Below are 26,653 nucleotides of genomic sequence, written 5' to 3' on the forward strand. Positions count from 1 at the left end.
ACCTGATGACACCTGTTGCCACAGCAGATACCAACACATCAGCAGGCTGAACGGTGATGATGTGCAGGTGGTGGCAGTACTGGTTGTCATATTGGAAACCTCATTTAATTACTGATGTTTTGGTTACAATAGAAACCTACCACCAAGACTGTTATATATGTTATCACTAATAAAGAACTAAATAATGTCTAAATAGTTGTAGTAGTTGTAATAGTTTCTTTTTGTTTATGTATATTGAAGTGAGGAATTGGACAGGAAGTCTGATAGTTGTTGCTGTCAGAAGAACATTGGTGACGCAGCCTGAGTGTTACAGTATTATGATCATTATTTCACTGTCAGAGGGTCTAGTTTAGTCTCCCTGTGGACTGAAGGCGCAGATTTATCTGTTTGACTTCATCTGTCAGTGAATTATCTACATCTGGTAGTCAAAGTCTTATTTATATCCTAGTATAACTTGCTGCTACACTGTGGTTTAATATCTGTTTCTCCTTATGTGTAAAACCTTCCAACTGCTGCTGCAGAACTTCATGAATAACTGTTGTAAATAATGTAATATCTCTCAGAACTTGCTATTCTCGTTTCATTTTCTCTTAACTTACTTTTTAAATTAATTTTAAAATTGTCATGCAGCAGATTTGTTTCTCTGAAAGCAGCAGTTAACATGTCTGTGGATGATCACGGCTGCAGTCTGTAGAGGTGAACATGTCCATTCAGTGAATCAGCTGCTTTACAGGAAGGCTGCAGAGCAAAATACCAACTGTCCAGGAATTCAAGTTAAACATTAAGCTTTAACATTAAAATCTTACCAGGATCTTAAGTTTATCATTTAACAGCTTTTCAAAGGTTCATCAGGTTCATCAGGAGACTCCTCCTGTCCCCACTGTGGAGAAAGATCTAGATCAGAACCTGGACTGCAGACAGACAGTCAGACCTGGTCTGTGTCCAACATCACTCCTTCATCCACTCATTCACTACTGTCGTTATAACACACACTCAGTAGTTTACTCTGTTGATCTGAAGTGTTTCAGCAACAAGGAAGTGCTCAGACTCCATTATTCTGTGTATTCTGTCTAACATGTACTTCGGACATCACTGTCATTTTTATCAACATAAATAAAAAATCACAACATTCTTAACTGTATGAGATTATTGCCATAATTATTTTATAATTATAATCCAAAGCAGTTCCTCTTAGTACTACTGCTTGTACTTCCATATTAAAGTAGACGGGTTTAAGGTGTTTCAAAGAGAAATAACTTATTATCAGAATCATTAACCAGGACTGAAACACTGGCTGCTCCTTACTTCACTGTAGATGGTGGATTTACGGGAAATGTCAAACCATGGTCGACTCACAGCGAGCTGCCATCAGACCAGTCAGACTGAAACTTTGATACAAGGAAATATTCATCATCATCCGTTATCAGTAATAAGGAAACATCATCCTGCACGCATACAGGACCGATTATCAGAGTTTAGTCTCAGGTCATCTTACTGTAACAGAGACTGATGAAGTAGATGAATCAGAGGTGAATAATGATGGTGGAATGTGGTCAGTGGTCGTCCCACTCAGTCAATAATAAAATCTTTTTTCAGACATCGTCACAACATGAGAGAGCTGCTGCACTGACGGACGTAAGATAAGACGGGAATACGTAGGGTAAGTTCAGCTCTGTTTTTAAAAATACTCACATCTGAAATGATTGTTTATTTCATGTCTGAGAAACTATTTTCAAAATGTTTGCAGATATTTCTTTTTATTGTCATTTTGGACAGACAGTAATTTAAACTTGTCTGTCTGTGTGAGCAGGAAAGAAGAGCTTAAGAGTGCAAAACATGTTTCTGGAAATGTTGCAGTTCAGATTCAGTTATCTGCAAGGTGCCGTGATGATAAAGGAGATGGTTTATATGTTTCACTGAGCAGGGCAGGAATTATACCACGGCCAAATGTGCCCTGGAGTGTGGCCGTGATGCCTCTTCTAAAATTAACTACCTACACGGCCAGTTTGGCGTGCCCTGTTTTGAACTGGCTGGTGTGCCCTTAAATGAAAGTTACAGAGTTCCACATTTAAAACTACATGCAACACAGCAAATAAACAGACTCAATGTTTCCCAGTGTCTCTGTCATCACGCTGAGCCTCAATAGTAGCGCAAGATTTCTCCCACTGCTGCAAATATAAGTATAATGTTAACGTAAACAGTAACAGCTAACCCGCTAGCTAACATTAGCTAACAATTAACGTTATGTGATAAGCACAACCAGCTAAACACTGTACGGAGTAAGTATTCATACGCTTGTGTTTTTAAGTTTACCAGTCACACACTCTCCTACCAGGCTCTTGGAAACGGTCAAAGATTATTTTCCCTGGCAATTAGTATTTATAAGACTGCACTAAATACCACTGTCATTGTCTGTCTCAGTGGTATTTACCAGTTTGACATTCCGTTTCTTCAGCAGAGACATTGGAAGATGCTTTAGAATAACACGTTACAGGAGTCTTCAGAAACTCCTGCAGGTTAAACCTGACTAACGAAACACTTTTAGTGCTGATTGACTCTAACACACTCACTATAAACATACTTTAAGACTCTTGCTAGCCTAGCAACATTAATGCACAAACAGCCCATAATGCAACACTCTGTGCATGAGTTAATTTTACACCTATACTTTATCCATTGAAAAAGTAGATCTGATGTTGCGAACAAGCTGTTAGTGGAGTGTGTATTCAAATTAACCTGTAGACCGACATGCATAACCAGTCAAAAATATTCTCAGTGGTTAACCAGGATATTGCTGCATGGTGTTAACTTAACTAACTACGAACGTAAATAGAGTTTAGAACTTGCTGTGAGACCTGATGGGATGCTACTTTTTCAGCACAATGCGATTTTAACAAACACACACACACACACATCCATTTCTCTGTAAGCAGACAGTCACTTCTCTGTTAAGACAGATCAGGAGAGTCTGTTGGTTGTTAATGACCGGCGGCTCTCGTCATAGTGTCTCCTTGAGAAGTTTCTCATCAGTGTGTTTAATGTTTAACATGTACAAAAGTGTTTTAAGTCATTTTTGTGATGGCTCCTATGATTTCAGACTCAAATACTAATAGTTGTTTAGGTGTTGAAATTTGTTTAGATTAATTTTCCTCACCCTTATCCATTTACAGACTTTATTTTATCATTAAAATATAACAATGATGAATAATATAAGGACTTTTTCACTTAAAAAAAAATCAGTCAGACAGCATTTTGTGGAAAAGTCAAACATTCAGTGATAAATTTAAATTATGTAACTTATATCAGCTTTAACTTATCATTTATATAGCTGCAGCGTCCAATCAATAACTGATATCCAATAAGGGGGCGTGTCGGCCGGTTTGACGGCTGCTCTCATGTTTCCTCGATCCTCAGAGCAGAAATAAGAGATTTGGGATATACTCACTGTATGCCTGTTGGCTCATGATCAGTAGCTGACCTCTGACCTCCCAGTTTACGCACCAGGAATGATAATGGTGAAGTGTAGTATCTCATCAATATTATTTTCCCTTCAGGTTTTCACAGGACAAACAGCTCCTCTCAGCGTCCAGCGTTATCAGCTGACCATTCATGAACTCCTGTAGAGGTATGTGAGGTAAAAATAGAAAAGTTTATCCTTAAATGTGCTGTAATACCAGCAGAGGGCAGCACTTCATAAAAACATGATAATGTCCACCAACAGTGCAACAATAAAAATGAGAAATACTCATCTGATATGAAATACAGACATCAAAAGCTTCACACTTGGAACGTGGCTTCAGTTTGTTGTTTGCTTCCTCACAGAGGATGTAAATGTATTCAGCTAGAATTCAGGTGATAATGTGTATGTAATGAGTTTTGCAGTGATGAAAGACTGAAACTATGAAAATAACCAAAGTTGTGACCTGTTTGTTCAAGCAGTAGATGATTTACATTTAACATGCACATGTACAGAAGTCATAGTGGTAAAGTGTCATGAGATGAGAACTGAATACATGTCCTTCCTGTTTAAAATGTCTCTTATTTCCAGTAGGGGGGCATAATGGAGAAACTTAAAGAGGAGCTCTTGAATATTCTGGAAAAATTAAGTAAAAAACAGTTTAAGAGATTCAAGTGGTTCCTGAAGGAGGATGACATCCTGGAGGGCTTTACAGGCATCCCAGTGGCTCAGCTGGAGAAAGCAGGAAGGGGAGACACAGTGGATCTAATGATACAGAAACATCAGGATCATAGAGCTCTGCAGCTGACCAAGAAGGTTTTAGAAAAGATCAGCAGGAATGATCTGGTGCAGCGTTTACAAAACTCCCCCTCAGGACCAAAAGGTAAGTTAGGAGAAGGAATCTGAAAAGCAGTGTCACATACATTTCATACATTAGTTATGAGTTACAGTATTCTATTAATAGTAATGTGTTAACAAAAAAACTGTAATAATGTAAGAGATTGATTTGTCATTCTTTATGGTACCACTTTCATCAAAAAGAAAAAGAAGCAGGATAAAGAATATTTCTTTAATGATTCACAAACTAAAATAAATTTGGTTAACTGGTTCACAACATGAAAAAAACAACAACTCTGTTCCTTTTTTTACCTGCAACATCCTTGTTGCTGCTGCAACCAGTCATCTGTTAGTCTCACTCTCCATCTTATCCTTACTGGGAAGTAAAACCCCAAGATACTTGAACCTCCTCACTGATGAAACCCCAGACCCAGAAGAGATACTTTAACTTTGTACAGCCTCTTGGACTCTCAACCACTTCACACTTGTCTACAAATAAGATTAGATAAGACTTTATTGTCCCAGAGGGAAGTTTGCCTTGGACACACAAAGCTGTTGCTGTTGTACAGTACCAAATAATTCAACATTACTACACAGCCTCCAGGTCCCTCTCAGGACTTGCTCTAGAAGAGGGTCCTGGTTTTCCTTTTCCCCACAAAGATGCTCTGTCAGTTATCAGGAATGATCTGCTGAGGGAGTTGCCAAACATCAGCTCAGGAGCAGAAGGTCACAGTAAGAGACAAAGAGACATATAGTACCAAATAATTCAACATTACTACACATCAGACATCTCATGAAGTACTCAGGATAAAAACAAAAAATTAATAAATACTCCAAATTCTGAGATCCTCAAAATAAGCACATCATTTAAAAAAAAAACACACAGCAGCTTGTTTGTGTGTCACTGGCAGAACTGTGAAATCAACCCAGTACTTGTAAAGGTCCTGGTTCAATGAGACCAGCAGACCTACAGTATCAGTCAAAAGTGTGAACACACTTTCTCATTCAAGTGAATATGAAGGTGGTCTGGGGTCTGAACACCAAGACCTTTACCTTCATCCACCATCCGACTGGCAACACAACAATCCCCAGTGAGCCAGCATGGCAGCAATCCCATGCTGCTTTTTTGGGTCAAGTTTGACTGGGCCAGATAGGTTCTGGTGTGGCCTCCAGGTCCCTCTCAGGGCTTGCTCTAGAGGAGGGTCCCGGGTTTCCTTTTCCACACAAAACTGCTCTGTCAGTTATCAGCAATGATCTGATGAGGGAGTTGATGAACATTAGGTCAATCACAGGAAGAGACAAACATGACATCACATCCAGACAGCAGATCTGTGAGGAGAAACAGCCTGTGTTTTATATTTTTCAGAATTTTGTATTAAGATTTCTTTATTGTCATTTCTCAGCACTCACATACATTGAAACAAAATTTATCCTCTGCCTTTGACCCATCCTATACTCTAGGGGCAGTGGACTGGGGCACTGACAAGAGTATCAACCCTAACATACCCGTCTTTGATGGTGGGTGGAAACCAGAGCACCCAGCGGAAACCCACACAAACACAGGGAGAACATGCAAAGTCCACACAGAAAGGACTCCAGGACATTCTTGCTGTGAGGCAACAGTGCAAACCACTGAGTCACCATGCTGCCCAGATGGTAAGTATTTGGATAGTTACACATTTTTTTGTTCTTCAGGTTCACATTCAATGTAAAATAAAATAAGTGATACTACATTGACGTCTCAGCTTTAAGTTAAGTAGGTTTACGTCAACATAAAAAGAACTGTGTGGGAGATATAGACCTCTTAACACATAGTGCTCAAATTATAAGGGTTCATAATCAGTGGGACAGGTACACATGAAATCAGACTAAACAATCATATAATGACCCAGACATAACTACATGACCTGATGGCCACAGTAAATCTGGTAATATCTCCTCCACTGACCAACAAACACTGGCGGCTCTGAGACATACAGTACTTCCTGGAGGCTGGTTTCACACTGCGGGTAATTTGGGGGGTCGTCGTTGGATTATTGAAATATTTTGGGTCTAACAGTGGAAAACATGAATGAACTCTTGTCACGTGGGCAGTGACATAATTCAAACAGGTTGTCCTACAAAGTAACTGTTATTGGTTACTGTAAACAGGATTGTACATCAGAGAAACTTTGAGTTTGACTATGAATGAAAAGTGTGGTACAAATAAAATGTATTATTTTTATTATTTCCCCTGGTAGATTTCTTCTGGAGAATGTCAGTTTCTCTGCCATGTATACACGTAACTTGCACTTACCAAAAGACTGTAGATAGGGAAAGTAGAACAGCTGAATGAAAGGAGGGATCATTACACAAAGTGATTTATCCTTGTATTTAAAGTCCAACTAAAATTTAAACTAACACAAAGTGTCCTCTAGAAGTCTAAATAAATGGTTTCCACCATTTAACATTTCACTGTTTGTTGAATTCAGACTCATTCATGTTGTGAGGAAAAGTTCTGACTCAGACACACAAAGCAAAACAGACGAAAAAGTCAGGACTAACAAACGTCTTCTATCACTAATACTGATAAAATAAGAAAGTCATGCTTTGAGAATAAGGTCAGTGTAGAGGAGAAATCTGATCACTGATTGGCTGCTTGTACACACAGATTTACAGCAACCAGGTTTCTACTGTGCATGTTAACATGTTCCCAGATTACCCACATAACCTGGTTTCTCTGAGTAACCTGGTTATGTAAGTGCATGTAAACACACTGATAGATGTTCAAATCTATATTTTTCTTCTCTTTCAGCAGAAAGTGGTCTGCAGGAGGTTTTGGATGAATATAAGAACTATAAGATCTCTCTGATAAGAAAATATCAACAGGTGACTGAAGGAATTGATAAAGTGGAAAGGACCCTCCTCAACAGTATCTTCACTGAGCTCTACATCACAGAGGGACGGAGTGAAGACGTTAATACCCAACATGAGGTCAGGCAGCTTGAGACAGCTTCCAAGATGAAGACCCTCCATGACACTCCAATCAAGTGTCACGACATCTTTAAACCCTTACCTGACAAACAGAAAGACATCAGAGTCGTTATGATGAACGGTGTCGCTGGTGTTGGAAAAACCTTCTCAGTGCAGAAGTTCACTCTGGACTGGGCAGAGGACTTAAAAAACCAAGATGTCAGTCTGGTGATCCCACTTTCATTCAGGAAGCTGAACTTGATGAAAGATGAGCAGTACAGTCTCCTCATGTTGATCCATGAATTCCATCCAACATTACAGAAGGTCACAGCAGAGAAGCTCGAGTCTCAAGACTGTAAAGTTTTGTTCATCTTTGACGGCCTGGATGAAAGCAGACTTTCACTGGATTTCAACAACAGGAAGGTCGTGTCTGATGTCACACAGAAGTCATCAGTCAACGTGCTGTTTACAAACCTCATCGAGGGGAATCTGCTTCCCTCGGCTCTCGTCTGGATAACTTCCCAACCTGCAGCAGCCAATCAGATCCCTCTGACATGTGTTGACAGGGTAACAGAAGTACGAGGCTTCACTGACGACCAGAAGGAGGAGTACTTCATGAAGAGATTCAGTAATGAAGATGAAGAGCTGTACAGCAGAATCATCTCAGACATCAAGAACTCCAAGAGCCTCCACATCATGTGTCACATCCCAGTCTTCTGCTGGATCATTGCTAGAGTTGTGAAGCACATGTTGACTACAGACCAGAGAGGAGAGCTGCCCAAGACCCTGACTGATATGTACTCACGCTTCCTGCTGCTTCAGACAAAGAGGAAGAAGAACAAGTATGATGAAGGACAGGAGACAAGTCGACAGGAGCTGGCAAAGGCTGACAGGAAAGTTCTTCTGAAACTGGGGAGGCTGGCGTTTGAACAACTGCAGAAAGGAAACACCATGTTCTCCCAAGAAGACCTGAAGAAGTGTGGTCTTGATGTCACAGAGGCATCGGTGCTCCCAGGATTTTGTAAACAGATCTTAAAAAGAGAGAATGTGATCTTCATGAAAACAGTCTACTGCTTTGTTCATCTGAGTGTTCAGGAGTTTCTGGCTGCAGTCTACATGTACCACTGTTACAACAAGAGGAACACTAAGGTACTGAACGGCTTCCTGGGAGAAAACTACAAATACAAGGAATCAAACCTAAGCTTTCTCCTCTGGAAAATGTCTGTTTTTTTCAAAACAAATTACAGCCGTGAACCATCTCTGGATGTCTTCCTGAAGGGAGCCACGGAGAAATCTCTCAAAAGTAAAAATGGCCACCTGAACCTGTTTGCTCGCTTCCTTCATGGCCTCTCTCTGGAGACCAACCAGGGTCTCTTAGGAGGCCTGCTGCGTCGGACAGAGAACAGTCCAGCAATCCTCCAGAGAATCATCAACAACCTGAAGGAGATGAACACTCGTGATATCTCTCCTGACAGAAGCATCAACATCTTCCACTGTCGGATAGAGATAAACGACCTCTCAGTACATCAGGAGATCCAAGAGTTCCTGAAGCCAGAGAACAGATCAGAGAAGAAACTCTCCATGATCTGCCGCTCAGATCAGCTGGCCTACATGCTGCAGATGTCAGAGGCTCTGGTTGAGTTGGACCTGGAGAAGGACAAAACATCACTGGGGGGACGATGGAGGCTGATCCCAGCTGTGTGGAACTACAGAGAGCCTAAGTAAGTCCAGATGTGATTAGCATTATAAAACAGTGTAGATTAGTAGTTTAGTTCTTCAAATATAAATAATATAAAACTCTTATTATTGTTAAAATAGTGCTCTACTTGTTTATAGCTGAAATAATATGTCAGTTCAGTGTTTCCCCTAGGTTCAGTGGTTTGGCCTGGCGGGATAGGGGGGATTAGCATGCAGCCACACATTTCTCCGTTCTCTATTTCTCTGGCATTTAAAAAAATATTTTTTGGCCTGGCAGCTCGCCAGGCCTGTGCTGTTATAGGGGAAACATTGCAGTTATATTTAGTCTCAGATTTTCTTGAGCTGTTTCAAATGTTGTGAGCGCAAATAATGTTAATTTTTCAGTTGGTCGTGTTTGCAACTGTTAAGTTAATGAACACAGTTATTCTATCTATTTCTAGTAATTTACAGTTTACTATTATTTTACAGTTTTTTCTTCTATTTATCTTCCTTTGGATGACGGAGGTGTCATTCAAACCATTCAAACAAATGAAGGACTTCAGAGGTTGTGGTTGAGGTGTTATTACAGCAGCATATCAGTATTTTACAGTTATCAGTAAATACAATAAAGTTATTATTACATGAGTAGGTTCTGCATATAATAATATAACCAGACAATGTTTTTACCACTATGATTAAGAGTTTAAATTAAGATCTGTATCATTTTCCAAAGATGATTTCTGAAGTCAGAGAGATTTGCTTTCATCATCATTATTTTCTTAATGGTTTCTGAGTCATTTCATAGTGAGCACGAGGATCAGCAAACTGATTCAATGAAGTCAGTTATACAACAATATGTAAAGTTTGCTAACATTGACCAACATTAGCCTCCAACAAAACCCCTGAGCGTGTTGAACCGAGCAATGGTGCTTATAGCACCCAATAATGTAATAATTTACTGAAAATGTAATGACATAATAATACATAATAACATAAAAATCTAGCCTGTAGCCTACCACTTTATCCTCATATTCTTTCAAACCTTTTCTGATAAACTTCAGAAATCTGCAGGAATTGATGCTGTGACATTTCATACTGTACCTTCACAAGTGATCATATCCTACAGGGAGAAAATTTCAATGCAGTGTGTGGCTAGTGATGGAGGTACTTTCAGTTTAGCTCCACTAGAGCTCCACCTCGTGGCTAAAATGATTGGCTGTTTGTTATATTATTTTGACTTAATGAGGAACACGCAAAACAATGTCATTTGTTATAAGAACTATCACATTTTGATGTAAACAGTGTCATACAGGGGTTTACCATTCAGTCTGATATCCTTCAGTCTGTAATGTTATAGTCCAGCAGCTATCGCATCATCATTAGCTTTATTGCTACCTAGCTAGCTGCTAAAGATGAAACGTCTAACATTACACACAAAACAGCATTTTAATGTTAACATAAGATGACATACCTGTATACGGGCTTTCTTTTCCTTCTCCTCTTTTGTCCATTTTCTTCCTTGTACACCTGAAGGTTTGGACCTTTTCATAATGAAATAAAATATGCATATCCACCTCTTGACATCTCACAGACTTTGTGTGTCTCTGAGGCATCATCTCTGTTTTTCAGTGCGCACAATAGATATGTAGAGCAGATGGAACATTGTGAGGAACAGGGGAGCAAAGGTTATTTTTTTGTGTATTTGTATTTTTTCCCAAGGCAAAATATGAGGAGGGGCGCCCAAGGGTGATTTTTTATTCATCTATTTTTTTATTTATTCAATTTATTTAGCGACCAGCGGCCAAAGACAAGGTGGCGCCCTAGGCGACCACCTATATGGCCTATACCTTGAGCCGGCCCTTGTGTCATAATATATCAGTATGTCAACTGACAACTATGTCACTTAACATAGAGGATGATGTCAATTTGACACTGAAAGTGACATAATAACCGTTTATTACCAGTTGAACCAAACATTTACGACTGGTTATGTATGTTTATGTCAGGTGTCATGTAGTGCGTATGTAGGTGTTATGAATGTTTATGTATACCCTCTTCAAATGAAGTGTTACCTAAAGTTGTTTTCATGAGGCAGTGTTGGAAATCCATAGTATAGCGAGTAAAGAGGAACATTTAGGGAACAGTTAACTGGGGTCTCCAGTGCTGCTCAGAAGCTTATCTGACCTGGAATTCTGGAAGTCCATCACCCACTCAATAAGACCAGGATGTAGTTGCCCATGTTGTATGGTGCTCAAATTCTGCAATTTAACCTAATAGTCATTAGAAAGGTTTAGTCTGCTCATGCATCAGCGTCTGTGTTTACCCGCCAGAGGCTGTGTCAGAATATGCCTTTTCATCTAGTTTCTAACCAGTTTTTCACCATATCTATGTTAATACACTTTTAGATATTGGTCTTTTTAAGAGCTACGCTGCACAGCTGTTCCACTTCTGGTCTGAACAGGACTGAAGTCCCTGCTGCTCTTTATACTGGATGTGCTGCATCACTGACTGACAGCTGATGAAGTGAGTCTCACTAAACACTGATTTATGACCTCTGTTGTTTCTTCTTCTCTCATCAGATGGAGTTATCGAGCTCTGTTAGAATCAGACTCAGAGTGTGCATGAACATCCAGGAGTGTGTGTTGAGAGAGGATCAGCTGGATCCTGATGATCCATCTGGACCGGAGTCTGGATCTGGATTTTGTCATCTTCACTTAAGTCTCTTAGCTGACTACAAACTGAACAGTTATCTCTGGATTTTGTTGAATCAGCACTTTACAGATGTGTTATACATGAGCTGTTTGATGCAGAAAAGATGAAAAACAGGTGTTATAAGTCAGACTCTGACCCTGGGCCCATATTTATCAAGCGTCTCAGAATCACACTGAGAGTTAACGAGGACTAAAACTAATTAATGAAGCAGAAGAGAATTTACTGTGACTGTCAGCAGGAGAAGGATTACTCCTGGGAGAGAGTGAGACATCGCTGTTTTACCACAGTCAGAGCAGCAAAGTAGAAATAATGATGACGTGTTGTAGTTTTCTCACAGTCTCAGCTGGAAATATGAAACAGTGGTAATTTGGTATATTATGTGTATAGGCAGGTAACCAGGCAGGTAACTTACCAAGGTTATGGAACAAAACTATGATGCCAAAATTCATTATAAGATGATATTTACAAAGTGTAAAGAAAGCCTGAGAGATAAATGTAGCCTATATGTTAATGAAGATAACAGGTAATTAGACTCAGCTGTGTGAAATGATCTTGGTTCAGCCACATGGTTTCACAGCCTGTAATAGTGCTGCATCTTGCACATATTGCACAGAAACATGTTGCAAACCCTCTCCATGAAGAACATCTTCTCTTCCACTGTCCAATTCCTCTTTCAACTACACCCCAAGTTAACTTGTGTTCTCTACATGAAGGTAAATACAGCGTAACAATAGAAACATATATTGTTCAGGTGCATCCTCCTCTCTCAAATATCAGGCTGTAGCTCTGCTGTTATTTGAAGGAGCCTCAATAAAAAATAAGCCTATAAAATATTTGAGCTGTTGTAATGAAGTTGAGATATCCTTCATTATGCAGCTGACATGACTGTGTTCAAATAAAAGTTTTAGTGGACCCTCGTCATGCTCATTATCTTTACGACGTGCATTAAGCCAGATCAAAGTTTGATTCATGACTTCCATCATTGTTGCTTCTGACAGAATCGTCACTGTTGCACAGCTGCATTTTCTCCGTTACCATAAAGTGTAACATTGTGAGGACGTTCTGTATTTATTTAAATGATGTTGTGTAGAAACATCATGTGTTCTCCTCTGCATCACACACAAAGTCAGTCTCACTAATGATTCTGTTTTAGTCCAAACAATCTTTTAATAAGCTCAGTGTCATCAAGCGTTCCCAAAACATCTCTCCTCTCAGGGAATATCTCTGCCTGAACTCCATCTCCTGCAGCTCCGAAATATTGGCAGAGATACGAATCATTTACCAAGTTTGGAAAGTTGATAAAAGGCTTTTTCTCCTAAAAGTAGAAGCAGAGATGTGTCACTCTGATCATTTTTGGCCAATTAGGAGTGATTTCCTGCTCTGAGACGTTTGATAAATACAGCTGGTCCAGTCCTGTTTTCACCATTAAAACATATTCAAATAATATGTATAAAACCAGCACAGAACACTGCTGCTGTCAGACTTTGAACTAAAAGCAGGAAAAGAGATCATATTACTCCATTTCTATCATCACTTCACTGGTTACCTGTTTGTTTTAGGATTGATTGTAAAGATTTGATTGATTACTTTTAAAGGCTCTTCATGGCTCCAGATGACATTTCAGAGTTGCTCCGTGTGTAAATATTAAAGGTATCCAGCTTTTATATGCTTTTATATGTCTTTTTAACTATAGATCATTGTCACATTGTACTTGGTCCCAAAGACTATTAAGTCTTCAAAAATCATCATGTTAGCACTGATATTGGGAAACTGGCTTTTAAATACTTTCCTCCACACAACTGGAACAATCTGCAGAAGCTTGTAAAATTAGACGAGTTAATCTCTTTTAATCAATTTAAATCTGAAAGCAGCTGTTGTATAATCTGTTGATACTGTTATTTTTGTGGCTTTAATTGTTTTTATATGTACTTTTATTGTTTCTATTGTTCTTATATATGATTTGTTGCTGATGTTTACTGTAACTTTCATGAGCTTTTATATGTAGTGTAGCTACTCGTCCCTGTAGAAGAGAGCTTGCTCTCAAAGGCCCTCCCTGTTTAAATAAAGGTTGATGATGATGATGATGATGATGCAAAAATATGATGTCAAAATGAATAGTTTATATCTCATAACGATATTTAACAAGTCATTTGCATCAGGCTGTAAGTAAACACTGGTCAGCCAATCAGGTGGCTTTAACAATAACTATATAATTTAAACTTGTAGGTGAGATCATGTGATCCAGCCCTATCCAATCACATCCTTTACATCTTTTCTACATTAGTGCAGCATCTTGCATGTTTTGTACAACACTGCACACAGTGATAATGATGCAAATGGACTCTGTATATATATTTGAAAATAATGAAAATAATGTTAAAACTTATAAACTGTTGAGGTGTATCTTTTCTTTTTTTTGATCTAGTTAACTTTTTATAGAAGGGTGTAAAGACTTCATTCCTGTACAGAAATTTAAGGTTTCTTCTCTCTTTCTTGTCATTTACTAAAATATATTTTTGAATGTAGGTGATGTAGATTTTGATATATGGGATGATGAATCTGATAGAATGTTTATATATAAGATGAATGTTTGATATTTTGAAGTATGGCTTTTGTATTACTTTTCTGTGTACTTTATTGAATTCTTAGATGTTTAACCATAGAGTTTGTCATGATGTATAAATATGGGTGTGTTTTCTATTTTTTAAACAATCTGGCCTGACGAAGATCCAAGTGGGATCAAAACGTTGCCATTATTAAACTTTGTGTACAGACGTTACCTTTTTTCATTATTCACTGATCTACTGATTATTGTTGTTTCATATGTTAAATTTGAATTTTATGTGTGTTTTACTGGTTTATTTTCTTCCTGTATGTGTGTGTTAGTTTTGTGTAAAACATTGTGTAACGTTGGTTTTGAGAAGTTTTATAGACTTGTGAAGGGGGGGTGGTGGGATGATGATGGTGGGAAACAAAGACCAAATTCTAATAAACATCAGTGGAAATAAATGAACTTGCAGTGTTTTTATTCTGTGTCAAGCTTCAGCTTCATGTATAACATCTATTTTTATTGTAATTATTTTTTCTGTCTTTGTGTATAAATGAACCATATTTGATTGAATCAGTGATCTTTGTTTTGTTTCTGTGGATCTGAGTTTTTGGTTACACTTTATTTTAAAGCTCCATTATTCTTATAATTTCTTATTAATTTTAATTAGTTTCCAGAAAAGAATTGTCTGTGTAATTTGGTCTATTTAAGTTCATATTTATTCATCAGTCATTTATTATTGGAAACTTTAGTCTCATATATGTTGAATTGTGTGTTTTTCTGCAGATGAAACATGTTTGCATGTTTGTCTGATCTGCTGTGAACTGACTAAAAGACTTTAGCTTATGCTAGCTTAGCAACTGGAATTCATTCATTGGAAGTGAACCAACTGAACACTGTCTTTATTTGACCTATAAATTAGTGCTAAAGTACTTGGTTCTTTCCAGGAAATTTACTAACATTAGATTGTCTGTGTTTTCTTTATTCTTTAACTTTATTGCTGAAATCAAGTGAAATATACAAACAAGGAAACAGCGCCACCAAGTGATGATACAAGAAAACAGCAATCCGTACAGACTGAACACACACAACAAGGAGAAATAAATATATGAAAAAAGACATTTTAAAACATGTGGGGAGAGGAGAGTAAATCTAGTTAGAGATGTCTCTATTCATCATTTTATCTATTAAATGTCAAAATATAGAGAAAAATTAAGATTAAGAGGGAAATTGGTTTGCAGTGTGTGTCCGAAACTTAACATAAACAATAAAAGAAACACACACACTAAGAAGAAAAAAGCAATCCAAGACATAGTCCACACATGGCACACATCCTTCATAAAATACACTAAACTACTACACAGCAGCGTCCAGCAGTGCTCCTGGAGTACAAAGATTCAATGTGAGAGAAGACACAATGCAGCCCAGAAATATACACAATGCCATACTTTCCACTGTGCAGCACTGACTACAGTACTGCTGTGAGTACCAGGAGTTTTTATGTGCTGCTGTGTGTTATAGAGAGCGATGGCTGATGGGATAAAGGAATTCCTTGCCCTGTTACTGTTGCAGCTGGAGGCCTGAAGACGTGGGCCTGATGGGAGGAGCTGAAGCTCACTGAACATTTGCCATCATTGTGGATAATTAGTTAATGAAAATGTCTCATTTGCAGTAGTCTACAGCGGGAAAATTATTATATTTGTTTGTAGGCTATATATCATTAATTAATTACTAATTTACTATTTTACTAAATGACAATGCAACACCCAATATGGAGCAGAAAGCCATGGATCTGGATTTGCCAAACTCCAAGAGAGATGTTGGGACCCAGTGGGAGGACTGCACACTGATCGACCATAGCTACAGATCAAGTCTCCCCCTGATGCCTTTGCCCACCACTGCTGACCAAGGAACACAATGTGCTGAACCTCTCTACTAGAGAATACAAATACATTATTCGGCAAAGCACAAATAGTGGGTTTTTTATGAATATTTGTTTCATACAGATATTTAAAAAAATATTTGTTAAAAGGTGAAGAGTAAAGTTTTAGCTCAGTAATCAGCACAGTCGTCTATGATCTGAGAGACTCCAGTTCGAGACCCAGTTTGAGGACCTCCTTCGTAAGGTAGTTTATTCATAAACACTTACTGTAACAATTTAATTTTCTAAAATTAAAAGCGTAATAAAAGCAAAAACAGGATTTGTAAGCCTCTTTCCACTTTTAGTCTAATACTAATAATACAAATACAAATAATTTTGCTGCCTCAACAAATACAGATACAAATACAAATTCATTTAATCGGTTGAGAAACTAATGATAATGTTTTCAAAAAAAGTGTCACATTTTCATCTGCACCTGTCCTAATGTTGTGAAAAGGAATAACTGCTAAAACACAACAGGAGACATTTTCTCTCAGTTCATCAACTGCATTTTTAAATTAAGAGTGTGTTGTTTTTGTAGAAACAAACATTGTGCTTATTACACATATACCATGAAGAATGAAGAAACTAAAATGAATTAATGATTATTAAATGAGAATGTTGTTTTTCTGATTTAAAGAAAGGGAGGGAAGGTTTTTTATGAATGTGTATAAGTGTTTCTTCAAAACACCATAAATGGAGTGCTAAAAAAACTTTGAATAACAACACAACAATTTTCAGAAATATATACTATATACAGGTGAAACCATTTCTATGAAGAAAAAAACAACACCGGTGACATTAATTTGATCTTCATTCACATTCTTGTGAATGTTCGAGTTATCAGTTGAAAGAAAAATCAATACATAACAGTGTCCTAGTTTGGTAAAATAAATACAGAAAAGGGGAAAGTACTGCACACTCAAAAAAACAGCACCACAGATGTAATACTCATACCAACCTCAAGGTGATGGTCAAAGGCAACATGGCTGGAATATTAGTATAAGCATTACATAAGCATGATGGTACTACCAGCACCAAACTAGGACATTAGTGTGTGTATATTTTTTTAATTGATGACACAAGCATTCACACATAAATTAAAATGAAATTACTGTTAAATTGCTTTGACCTGTTAATTCTTTTCTACTTTCCAGAGGTGCAGAAGGCCCAGAGGTCTTCATTGGTATCTGCAATAGGATGAGAGAGAGTGAATTACAGAGCAGATATTAACGGTGGGTTTGGATCTAGCTTTCGCAGAGCTGCTTGTACCATCACTCAGTGACAACCTGCCTGCCTGAAATTCATTGGAAATATGAAGCAACATATGTTTAAAATAGAAAGCCCTGAACCTTGGCACCATTTCTGCACGGGAATTTGCATCATAAGCAACACTGAGCAAGACTTGCTGTGATGGGGTCCAGATGAGCAGCTTCGATGCTGTCAGCCTTGTGCAGAACATGCCCAGCTGCACCTGCATGTAATAACCACGTGGCCCATGTGGTTGGAGTTGAAATGTCCCCTCCACCATCTTCACATCTGAGGTCTTGCTGCTGAAGAGGTCTTCCAGAGACTCAAAGGATTTTCCCACTTGATCTCTAACAGTTCCTCAGTGTTCAACACTCCATCAGGGCTTGCTAACAGCCATGGCTCTTCTGCGACTGACAGAGTAGCTGCAGCCTTCGAGCTCCTGGGAAGCTAGCTCTTGGAGGAACTTCTCAGGACGGCTCTAACTGGAACCTTCTTGGCAGAGCTGGCAGTGATGCGAATTTTACGAGCATCACGCCACATATGCGAGGCACTCTGCTCCTTGGTGATGTGTTCCACTGTTGTAGACTTGCTCAGGTCAAGTGTAACAAAGGTATTGTAACATAACAGACGCTTCTGGCAGGTGGTGGGAACATCATGCCCACCATGTGGGAGGGAATCTGGCTGGGATGGCTCTTCTCTGAGCTGAGCGTTACAACATCTGTAGAACAGGCTTCTTACAGGCAACTTCAGGTGGTTCAGGCTCTCCCTCAACTTCTCATTGGAATTTCATATTGGATATATCATGTTTTGATGTAGAGAAGATTTGACATAGCTCACTTACCTGCTCCTTCTACCAAAATGAGATTTGACTATATACTTACAGATTCTCCATGATTCTCATTCTCGCAGTTCTCTGATAAACAAATAGCATGTTAGCATTACCCACATTACAAGTTTAATTTTATTCCATTGTTTTAATATGAACATGTTTTTAGTACAAATGATATAAATTGTACATTATCACAGTTTCAGTGTTGTTAGAGGCTATTTGAATTGAAGTAGCTGCAAACAATTCATATGCAACATCACATGGGTCAATAGTCTTCTGGTAATATTCTATTTTTTGATTAGACAAGACAAAGAAAACAGCTTTTTTTAACCTAATTTAACCTCATAATTGTATATTATGAAAGATTATCAGCTAACGGGACTTGAGTTTATACTTTCAAATAGAGCACTATGCCCTTGTGCTATATGCTTGACAATCATTGTAGATTTAAAAAAACAAAACAAAAACAACATCTTACTTTCTTACCTTCCACAGAATTGAAGCTGTGTGGCTGCATGACTTCCTCTGGCCAGTGTCCAGGAGCACCCTGCTGTCTCTACTGGTCCCTGGTTTGTCACCAGTACCCAGGCCCAGTGCACTGGACTGCTGGCCAGAAATATCAGATCAACTTTTACTTGATGAGTAATATGTGAAGATACTGGTGGGATTCAGTGCTCTTGTAATTTTTCATAGTGGCTCCATCTACTCCAAGGGACACCACAAAATAATTAAATGTATCCGGCTACGTTATTTATGGCCACTTTCTCAAGTCATCCTCCCACCTGCTAGTGGCGATCCGTTTCCTGTTATAACTTCCTGTTTTATGAAACAAACCACACTGGCTACCTCGAGTGCTGTTGGGACATAGAGAAAATAAAATCTTTTGTCATCCATTGGATTGTAAAGCAGTGTGAGAGGCCGGATGATTTTCATGGGTCTGCCTAGGTGAAATGCTGTAAAGCTCATTCATACTTTGACTCAGGTCAGTCAGGTTTTTGGTGATACATAAAGAAAAAAGGGAGCAGCCAGTACTTCCTGCCGGACTCCTACAACGCTTCAGATCCCTAGACCCAGAGATTCCCAGTGTGAACTGGGTGGTGAGCCGAACTGAACCACTGGTATCGAACCTGAGATGCGTGCAGGGTTCCTTGGTTTCTCCTTTCTCATGGACTGTGCGGTAGGACTAAAATAAATAGTGATACACTGACAGTCAGAAAAGGGCCCCAACACAATAAGTACTAACTTTGGGAACAAAGAGTATCTTTTATTTTTATTTTGCTGGCTTTATTATTTTAGTTTGTTATTTTTCATACATTGTTCTTTCCAAAAAGCTGTTGTATTACATGTTGACCTTTCAGCTTGAAATAACAAGTGGCCACAAACATTCAAACCATTGCTGTCTGTGTCATTATTGATGTTCAAAATACTGGCTCTTAAAAGCTTAGTGTCTTCTGTTACTGGTCCAGTTATTACTATTGACTATTACTTACCTGTGCTCCGTTATTACATCGTAACAAGGGTTACATTTGTCTTTGCTTTTACAGGAAATATAGACAATAATGATAAGGTGACAAAGGCAGGAAGTACAACATGTACTAAACATTTCTTCATGTGTGGTAAACAAAAATTCTCATGCGAAAGTTTCACTCTGCAAAAAGGAGGTCAGATCTTTCTATGCACATCAGCATCAGTCGTGTGGTTTCCACAGTGTGCTGTAGTTGACTTTTTAACTATCAAGGATGAGATGTGGCATAGAAATTAGATGAACTTTCTAATTGTTTGCTTCTGTAATTATAGTAATAACTAAGTTGAAGAAGGCCTATGTTGCTGAAGCAGAAGGAAGCACATCTCCCACCATACAGGTGAATTATGTTCTGTTTTGTTTTCTACTTTATATCTTTCTGGAGGTGGTTTGATACTTCATTCCTGTGCTCACATTTAGTGTACCTAAATGTGGAAACTAAGCTAGAAGTGTGCCTGTACACACAGAAAGATGACAAGAAGTGGTGGTTTGTGAAAGGTGCACATAGCTTTATAATGGCGGAAGTTGGGGGAATTCAACAGGGTGAAGAAAGAGGAAGCTGAGGTCAGAACAGTATCTTCCTCTCTGTGACTAAAGAGCAGAAACTTCATCTGGAAACTCAAAGACAACCTTTAGTTGAAGTGTCAGATGGAATAATTTAACTGTATCGTTGATCTTTCTACATTTGAAGAACTCTGAATCCTGCCTGGTGAGTTTTATTTAATATAAATATAAAAACACATTTATCTGTGCTCAAGTATAAAATTCCTCCATATCGATGGTCTTTAAATTATATACATAATTCTCTTTGTCTCTGCATTCTGGTGAGGTTGAATTTGGGAAGATGACTTTTTCCAGTCTTGTCTGACCAATCCTTGCTGTTCATCCTTTGTGAAGTTTATTTGAAATTATTATTATTATCCACAAGTTGTTTACATCTGTGGAAATAAAATGTTGAAAGAAAAAGGTAAATAAATGAGTATGTTCCTCTGGTAATAAGGATACTTAGGACATAATTAAATGTTGTAATTTAAGATTTATTTTTAAAGAAGGAGCAAGATGCATTTTTGTAACGGCAGTAAAAAGGTTTTAAAACCTTTGAAAACTATTTTGAAAAGTATGAAAACAACAGAAAATACTGGAGCTTTTGTTGTCTGTGTGATAAAGTCTCAGATGATTTGAGTTGCATTTACCATGCAGGTCTTGAACAGTTGCACTGGTGAGAAGGCATGAGATGAAATAATCATTAAATCCATATCTATATAATTGACATGTTTATATGAGCAAAGGATCAGATGAGGACTGTACATGTGATGTGAAAGGTTGCACGTAGTGATGAACCCACAGTAAATTATTACACATTATTTACACTGTTTGAACTCATTGTTTTGGTTTTACACATTTAGAGACTTGCTGGTGAATAAAGTGGAACAGCTAAAGAGATTCATATTTGTAGACATGGACAAAGACACCACTCCACACTGATGTTGCTCAGTGGCTGCTATGTAAAAAAGGCACTGCGTGTCAACATGTTTGTCCTATCAACTTATACGTCCATTTTGTGTTGTTGTGGAAATTTACCTCTTGCACTTGACTTCAATGAGGAAAGAAACAATTTCTAAATGCATTAACATGATAATGTCCACCGAAAGTACAACAATAAAAATGAGATATACTCATTTGATATGAAATACAGACACCAAAAGCCTCACACTTGGAATATGGCTGAAAAACATTTGTTGTTTGCTTCCTCACAGAGGATGTAAATGTATTCAGCTAGAATTCATGTGATATTGTGGATTGTCATGAGTTCTGCAGTGATGAAAGACTGAAACTATGAAAATAAATTGTGACCTGTTTGTTCAAGCAGTAGATGATTTACATTTAACATGCACATGTACAGAATTCATACTGGTAAAGTGTCATGATGAGAACTGAATACATATTCTTCCTGTTTAAAATTTCTCTTATTTTCAGCAGGGGGGCATAATGGTGAAACTTAAAGAGGAGCTCTGGGAAACTCTGGAGGAATTACACAAAGATGCGTTTAAGAAGTTCAAGTGGTTCCTGAACCAGGATGACATCCTGGAGGGCTTTAAAGGCATCCCAGTGGCTCAGCTGGAGAAAGCAGGAAGGCAGGACACAGTGGATCTAATGGTACAGAAACATCAGGATCATAGAGCTCTGCAGCTGACCATGAAGATTTTAGAAAAGATCAGCAGGAATGATCTGGTGCAGCGTTTACAAAACTCCCACTCAGGACCAAAAGGTAAGTTAGGGGAAGGAATCTGAAAAGCAGTGTCACGTGCATTTCATATATTATTACATGAGTTATCAGTTACAGTATTCTATTAATAGTAACGTGTTAACAAAAATATGTAGAAATAATGTTAGAGATTGATTTGTCATTCTTTATGGTACCACCTTCATCGAAAAGAAAAAGTAGCAGGATAAAGAATATTTCTTTAATGATTCACAAGCTAAGATAAATTTGGTTAACTGGCTCACAATATGGAAAAAACAACAACCCTTTTCCCCTTTTTTACCTGCCACATCCTTGTTGCTCACTGCAACCAGTCATCTGTTAGTCTTTCTCCATCTTACCCTTACTGGGAAACAATACTCCAAGATACTTGAACTTCCTCACTGGGGAAACCCCCAGAAGAGATCATTTAACTTTTTACAACTTCTTGGACTTATCCCAACTACTTCACACTTGGTTACACAAGACAAGACAGGACCAAACTTTATTGTCCCGGAGGGAAATTTGCCTCGGTCACACAACGCTGCTGTACAGTACCAAATAATTCACACATCATCCATTTCACAAATACCATGATAACTGGTTGGTTTCCACCACTTAACATTTTACTGTTTGTTGAATTCAGACACATTCAAGCTGTGAGGAAAAATTCTGACTCAGACACACAAAGTGAAACAGAACAAAAAGTCAGGACTAACAAACATCTTCTATCACTAATACTGATAAAATAAGAAAGACATGATTTGATAATAAGGTCAGTGTAGAGGAGGGATCTGATCACTGATCGGTTGCTTGTACACACAAATTTAAAGTAACAAGGTTACTACTCTGCATGTTAACATGTTCCCTGATTACCCACATAACCTGGTTTCTCTGAGTAACCTGGTTCTATAAGTGCATGTAAACACACTGATAGATGTTCAAATCAACATTTTTCTTCTCTTTCAGCAGAAAGTGGTCTGCAGGACGTTTCAGATTTATATAAGATCTATAAGATCAGAATGAGGAGGAAATGTCAACATGTGACTGAAAGACCTGATGCAGAGAGTAGAACCCTCCTCAACAGGATCTACACTGAGCTCTACATCACAGAGATACAGAGTGATGCCCTACATGAAATGAGACAGCTTGAGACAGCTTCCAAGACAAAGACCCTCCTTGACACTTCAATCAAGTGTCACGACATCTTTAAAGCCTTACCTGACCACGAGAAATACATCAGAGTCGTTCTGACGAACGGCGTTGCTGGCATTGGAAAAACATTCTCAGTGCAGAAGTTCACTCTGGACTGGGCAGAGGGCCTGAAAAACCAAGATGTCAGTCTGGTGATTCTGCTTTCGTTCAGGGAGCTGAACTTGATCAAAGATGAGCGGTACAGTCTCCTCAAGCTGATCCATGAATTCCATCCAACATTACAGAAGGTCACAGCAGAGAAGCTCGATGACTGTAAAGTTTTGTTCATCTTTGATGGCCTGGATGAAAGCAGACTTTCACTGGATTTCAAGAGCAATGAGGTTTTGTCTGATGTCACACAGAAGTCATCAGTCAACGTTCTGTTGACAAACCTTATCGAGGGGCATCTGCTTCCCTTGGCTCTCATCTGGATAACTTCCCGACCTGCAGCAGCCAATCAGATCCCTCTGACATGTGTTGACAGGGTCACAGAAGTACGAGGCTTCAATGATGCCCAGAAGGAGGAGTACTTCAGGAAGAGATTCAGTGATGAAGAGGTGTCCAGCAGAATCATCTCACACATCAAGACATCCAGGATTCTCCACATCATGTGTCACATCCCAGTTTTCTGCTGGATCACTGCTTCAGTTCTGAAGCACATGTTGACTACAGACCAACGAAGAGAGCTGCCCACGACCCTGACTGACATGTACTCACAATTCCTGCTGGTTCAGACAAAGAGGAAGAAGCAAAAGTATGATGAAGGACAGGAGACGAGTCCACGGGAGCTGACGGAGGCTGACATGAAAGTTCTTCTGAAGCTAGGGAGGCTGGCGTTTGAACAACTGGAGGAAGGAAACATCATATTCTACCAGAAAGACCTGGAGCAGTGTGGTCTTGATGTCACAGAGGTCTCAGTGTTATCAGGATTTTGTACAGAGATCCTCAAAAGAGAGAATGGGATCTTCCAGAAAACAGTCTACTGCTTTGTTCATCTGAGCATTCAGGAGTTTCTGGCTGCAGTCTACGTGTACCACTGTTACACCAACAGCAACACAGAGGTACTGGAGGTCTTCCTGGGAGAAAACTACAAACACAGGGAATCAAAACCAAAGTCTTTGCTCAAGAGGATTTCAGCTTACTTCATAAACAATGATAGCTGTGACCCATCTCTGGATGTCTTCCTGATGGGAGCCATGGAGAAATCTCTAAAAAGTAAAAATGGCCATCTGGACCTGTTTATTTGCTTCCTTCATGGCCTCTCTCTGGAGTCCAACCAGAAACTCTTAGGAGACCTGCTGGGTCGACAAGAGAATAGTCCAGAAATCATCCAGAGAGTTATCAACAACCTGAAGGAGATGAACACTGAGGACATATCTCCTGACAGAAGCATCAACATTTTCCACTGTCTGATGGAGATGAACGACCGCTCAGTACATCAGGAGATCCAAGAGTTCCTGAAGTCAGAGAACAGGTCAGAGAAGAAACTTTCTGTGATCCACTGCTCAGCTCTGGCCTACATGCTGCAGATGTCAGAGGAGGTTCTGGATGAGTTGGATTTGGAGAAGTACAACACATCCGTGGAGGGACGACGGAGACTGATCCCAGCTGTGAGGAACTGCAGAAATGCTCAGTAAGTCCAGATGTGATTGGCATTATAAATCAATGTAGATTAGTAGTTTAGTTCTTCAAATATAAATAATATAAAATTCTTATTATTGTTAAAATAGTGCTCTACTTGTTTATAGCTGAAATAATATGTAAGTTATATTAAATCTCAGATGTTCTTGAGCTGTTTCAAATATTGTGAGTGTAAATAATGTTGATTTTTCAGTTGTGTTGTGTGTTGTGTTTATAGTTGTTAAGTTAATGAACACAGTTATTCTATTTCTTTCTGGGAATTATTGGATTTTTACAGTTTTTTCTTCTATTTATCTTCCTTTGGGTGACGGAGGTGTCGTTCAAACCTTGTAGAACAAATGAAGGACTTCAGAGGTTGTGGTTGAAGTTTTATTACAGCAGCATTTTATCACAACATATATCAGTATTTTATCAGTGACTGCAGTAAAGTTATTATTACATGAGTAGGTTCTGCAAATAAGTTTTTTACCATTATGATTAAGAGTTTAAAATAAGATCTGTATCATTTTCCAAAGGTGATTTCTGAAGTCAGAGAGATTTGCTTTCATCATCATTATTTTCTTAATTGTTTCTGAGTCATTTCATAGTGAGCACGATGAATCAGCGAATCAGCAAACTGATTCAGTAATGTCAGTTATGCAACGATATCTAAAGTTTGCTAACATTAACCAACATTGGCCTCCATAAACTACTGGTCATATGAGACAAAACCTGTGAGTGTGTTGAACCAAGCAATGGTGCCTTTCATTTCTTGTGAATTCAACTTTTTATTTAAAGATGGAAGTCGTGTTACACAGTCTTGTTTTTAAGTCTTTCTTATATTCTGTTGGTCACAGAAAGAAACTCTCATGTGTTTTCTCTGTTGTTGGTGTAGAGAAGAGTAGTAGCAGGAAATGCACATCATGGAAACCTCAAAGTAACTCTCTTTTCTCTCCCTTCATCTGCAAGATGAAAGCAAAACAAAGATTAAAAGTGCTCTGGTAGCCTACTGGTTAAGATGTATGCCATATTACCACGTCTGTGGTTTGATTCTGGTGGTAGACCTTTGTTGCATGTCATTCTCTGTCTTTCTCTCCTCTTGTTTCCTGTTATCTCTCAACTGTTGCTTTCCATTAAAGGGATAAAATGCCCCCCCCCCCACAAAAAAAATAAAAAAATAAATAAAAATGATGAGGTGAACCACTGATGTGAAGAGCAAATGTTAATCAAAATAGGGAATGTCAAACTGTTTTGTCAAATAAAGTGTCCTCTTTCACAATCACATATGTTGTAATATATGTGTCATGACAGACTCTCTGGCTGTGGACTCTCAAAGACTCACTGTGAAATTGTGGCCTCAGCTCTGAAGTCCGACCCCTCCCATCTGAGAGAGTTGGACTTGAGCTACAATGACCTACAAAATTCAGGAGTGAAACTGCTTTCTGCTGGACTGGAGAGTCCAAACTGTAGACTGGAGACTCTGAGGTCAGTTCACTGGCTGTAGCTTTGGTAGTTTTTTTCTATATATTCACTTCAATTCCTTCACTGAAGTTTCAAATGTTTAGTTCATAAATTTTCAGGATTTGCCTGAGCACAAATCTGTAGAATTTTAATTTTTTCAGGGATTCAAAATCCACAGTCTTGTTCTGTGTAAACATGACTCCCAAATTTTAAACTAGAATTTGGCTTCAGCAGTCTGAGTTACACATATCAAGTAAATATCTTTGTGTTTCTTCAGTGTTTCCTTGTTAAGCTGCAGTGGAGGGATCGTAACTCAAAGAGGGAATTTTGTACTAAATATTCTGTAATTTTCAGTGAGACAAATCAAGTGGGTGTCTACCAGACAAAGCCTCATATTAGCTTTGGCTGAACTTACAAACTCATTTCCTGC

The 26,653-nt window shown here is 38.5% G+C and overlaps 1 protein-coding gene across 4 annotated transcripts in view; it reads left to right on the top strand.

The window, feature by feature from the left end:
• The first annotated feature begins 1,284 nt into the window (after positions 1 to 1,284).
• Positions 1,285 to 26,653, top strand: part of LOC137175997 (NLR family CARD domain-containing protein 3-like) — a 32,287-nt gene continuing 6,918 nt past the window's right edge. The window contains exons 1-5 of one of the 4 annotated variants that reach the window (XM_067581993.1): positions 1,285 to 1,660; positions 3,555 to 3,625; positions 21,684 to 21,975; positions 22,921 to 24,775; positions 26,074 to 26,247. In XM_067581993.1, coding sequence (XP_067438094.1) covers positions 21,696 to 21,975; positions 22,921 to 24,775; positions 26,074 to 26,247 — 2,309 coding nt within the window. In that variant the 5' untranslated portion in view covers positions 1,285 to 1,660; positions 3,555 to 3,625; positions 21,684 to 21,695. Of the gene's footprint in view, positions 1,661 to 3,554; positions 3,626 to 20,238; positions 20,416 to 21,683; positions 21,976 to 22,917; positions 24,776 to 26,073; positions 26,248 to 26,653 lie in introns of those variants that run through there. The other 3 variants (XM_067581991.1, XM_067581990.1, XM_067581992.1) reach the window with 3 other exon arrangements.

This window comes from Thunnus thynnus, chromosome 23, assembly GCF_963924715.1.
Source record: "Thunnus thynnus chromosome 23, fThuThy2.1, whole genome shotgun sequence".
Lineage (NCBI taxonomy): Eukaryota > Metazoa > Chordata > Actinopteri > Scombriformes > Scombridae > Thunnus > Thunnus thynnus.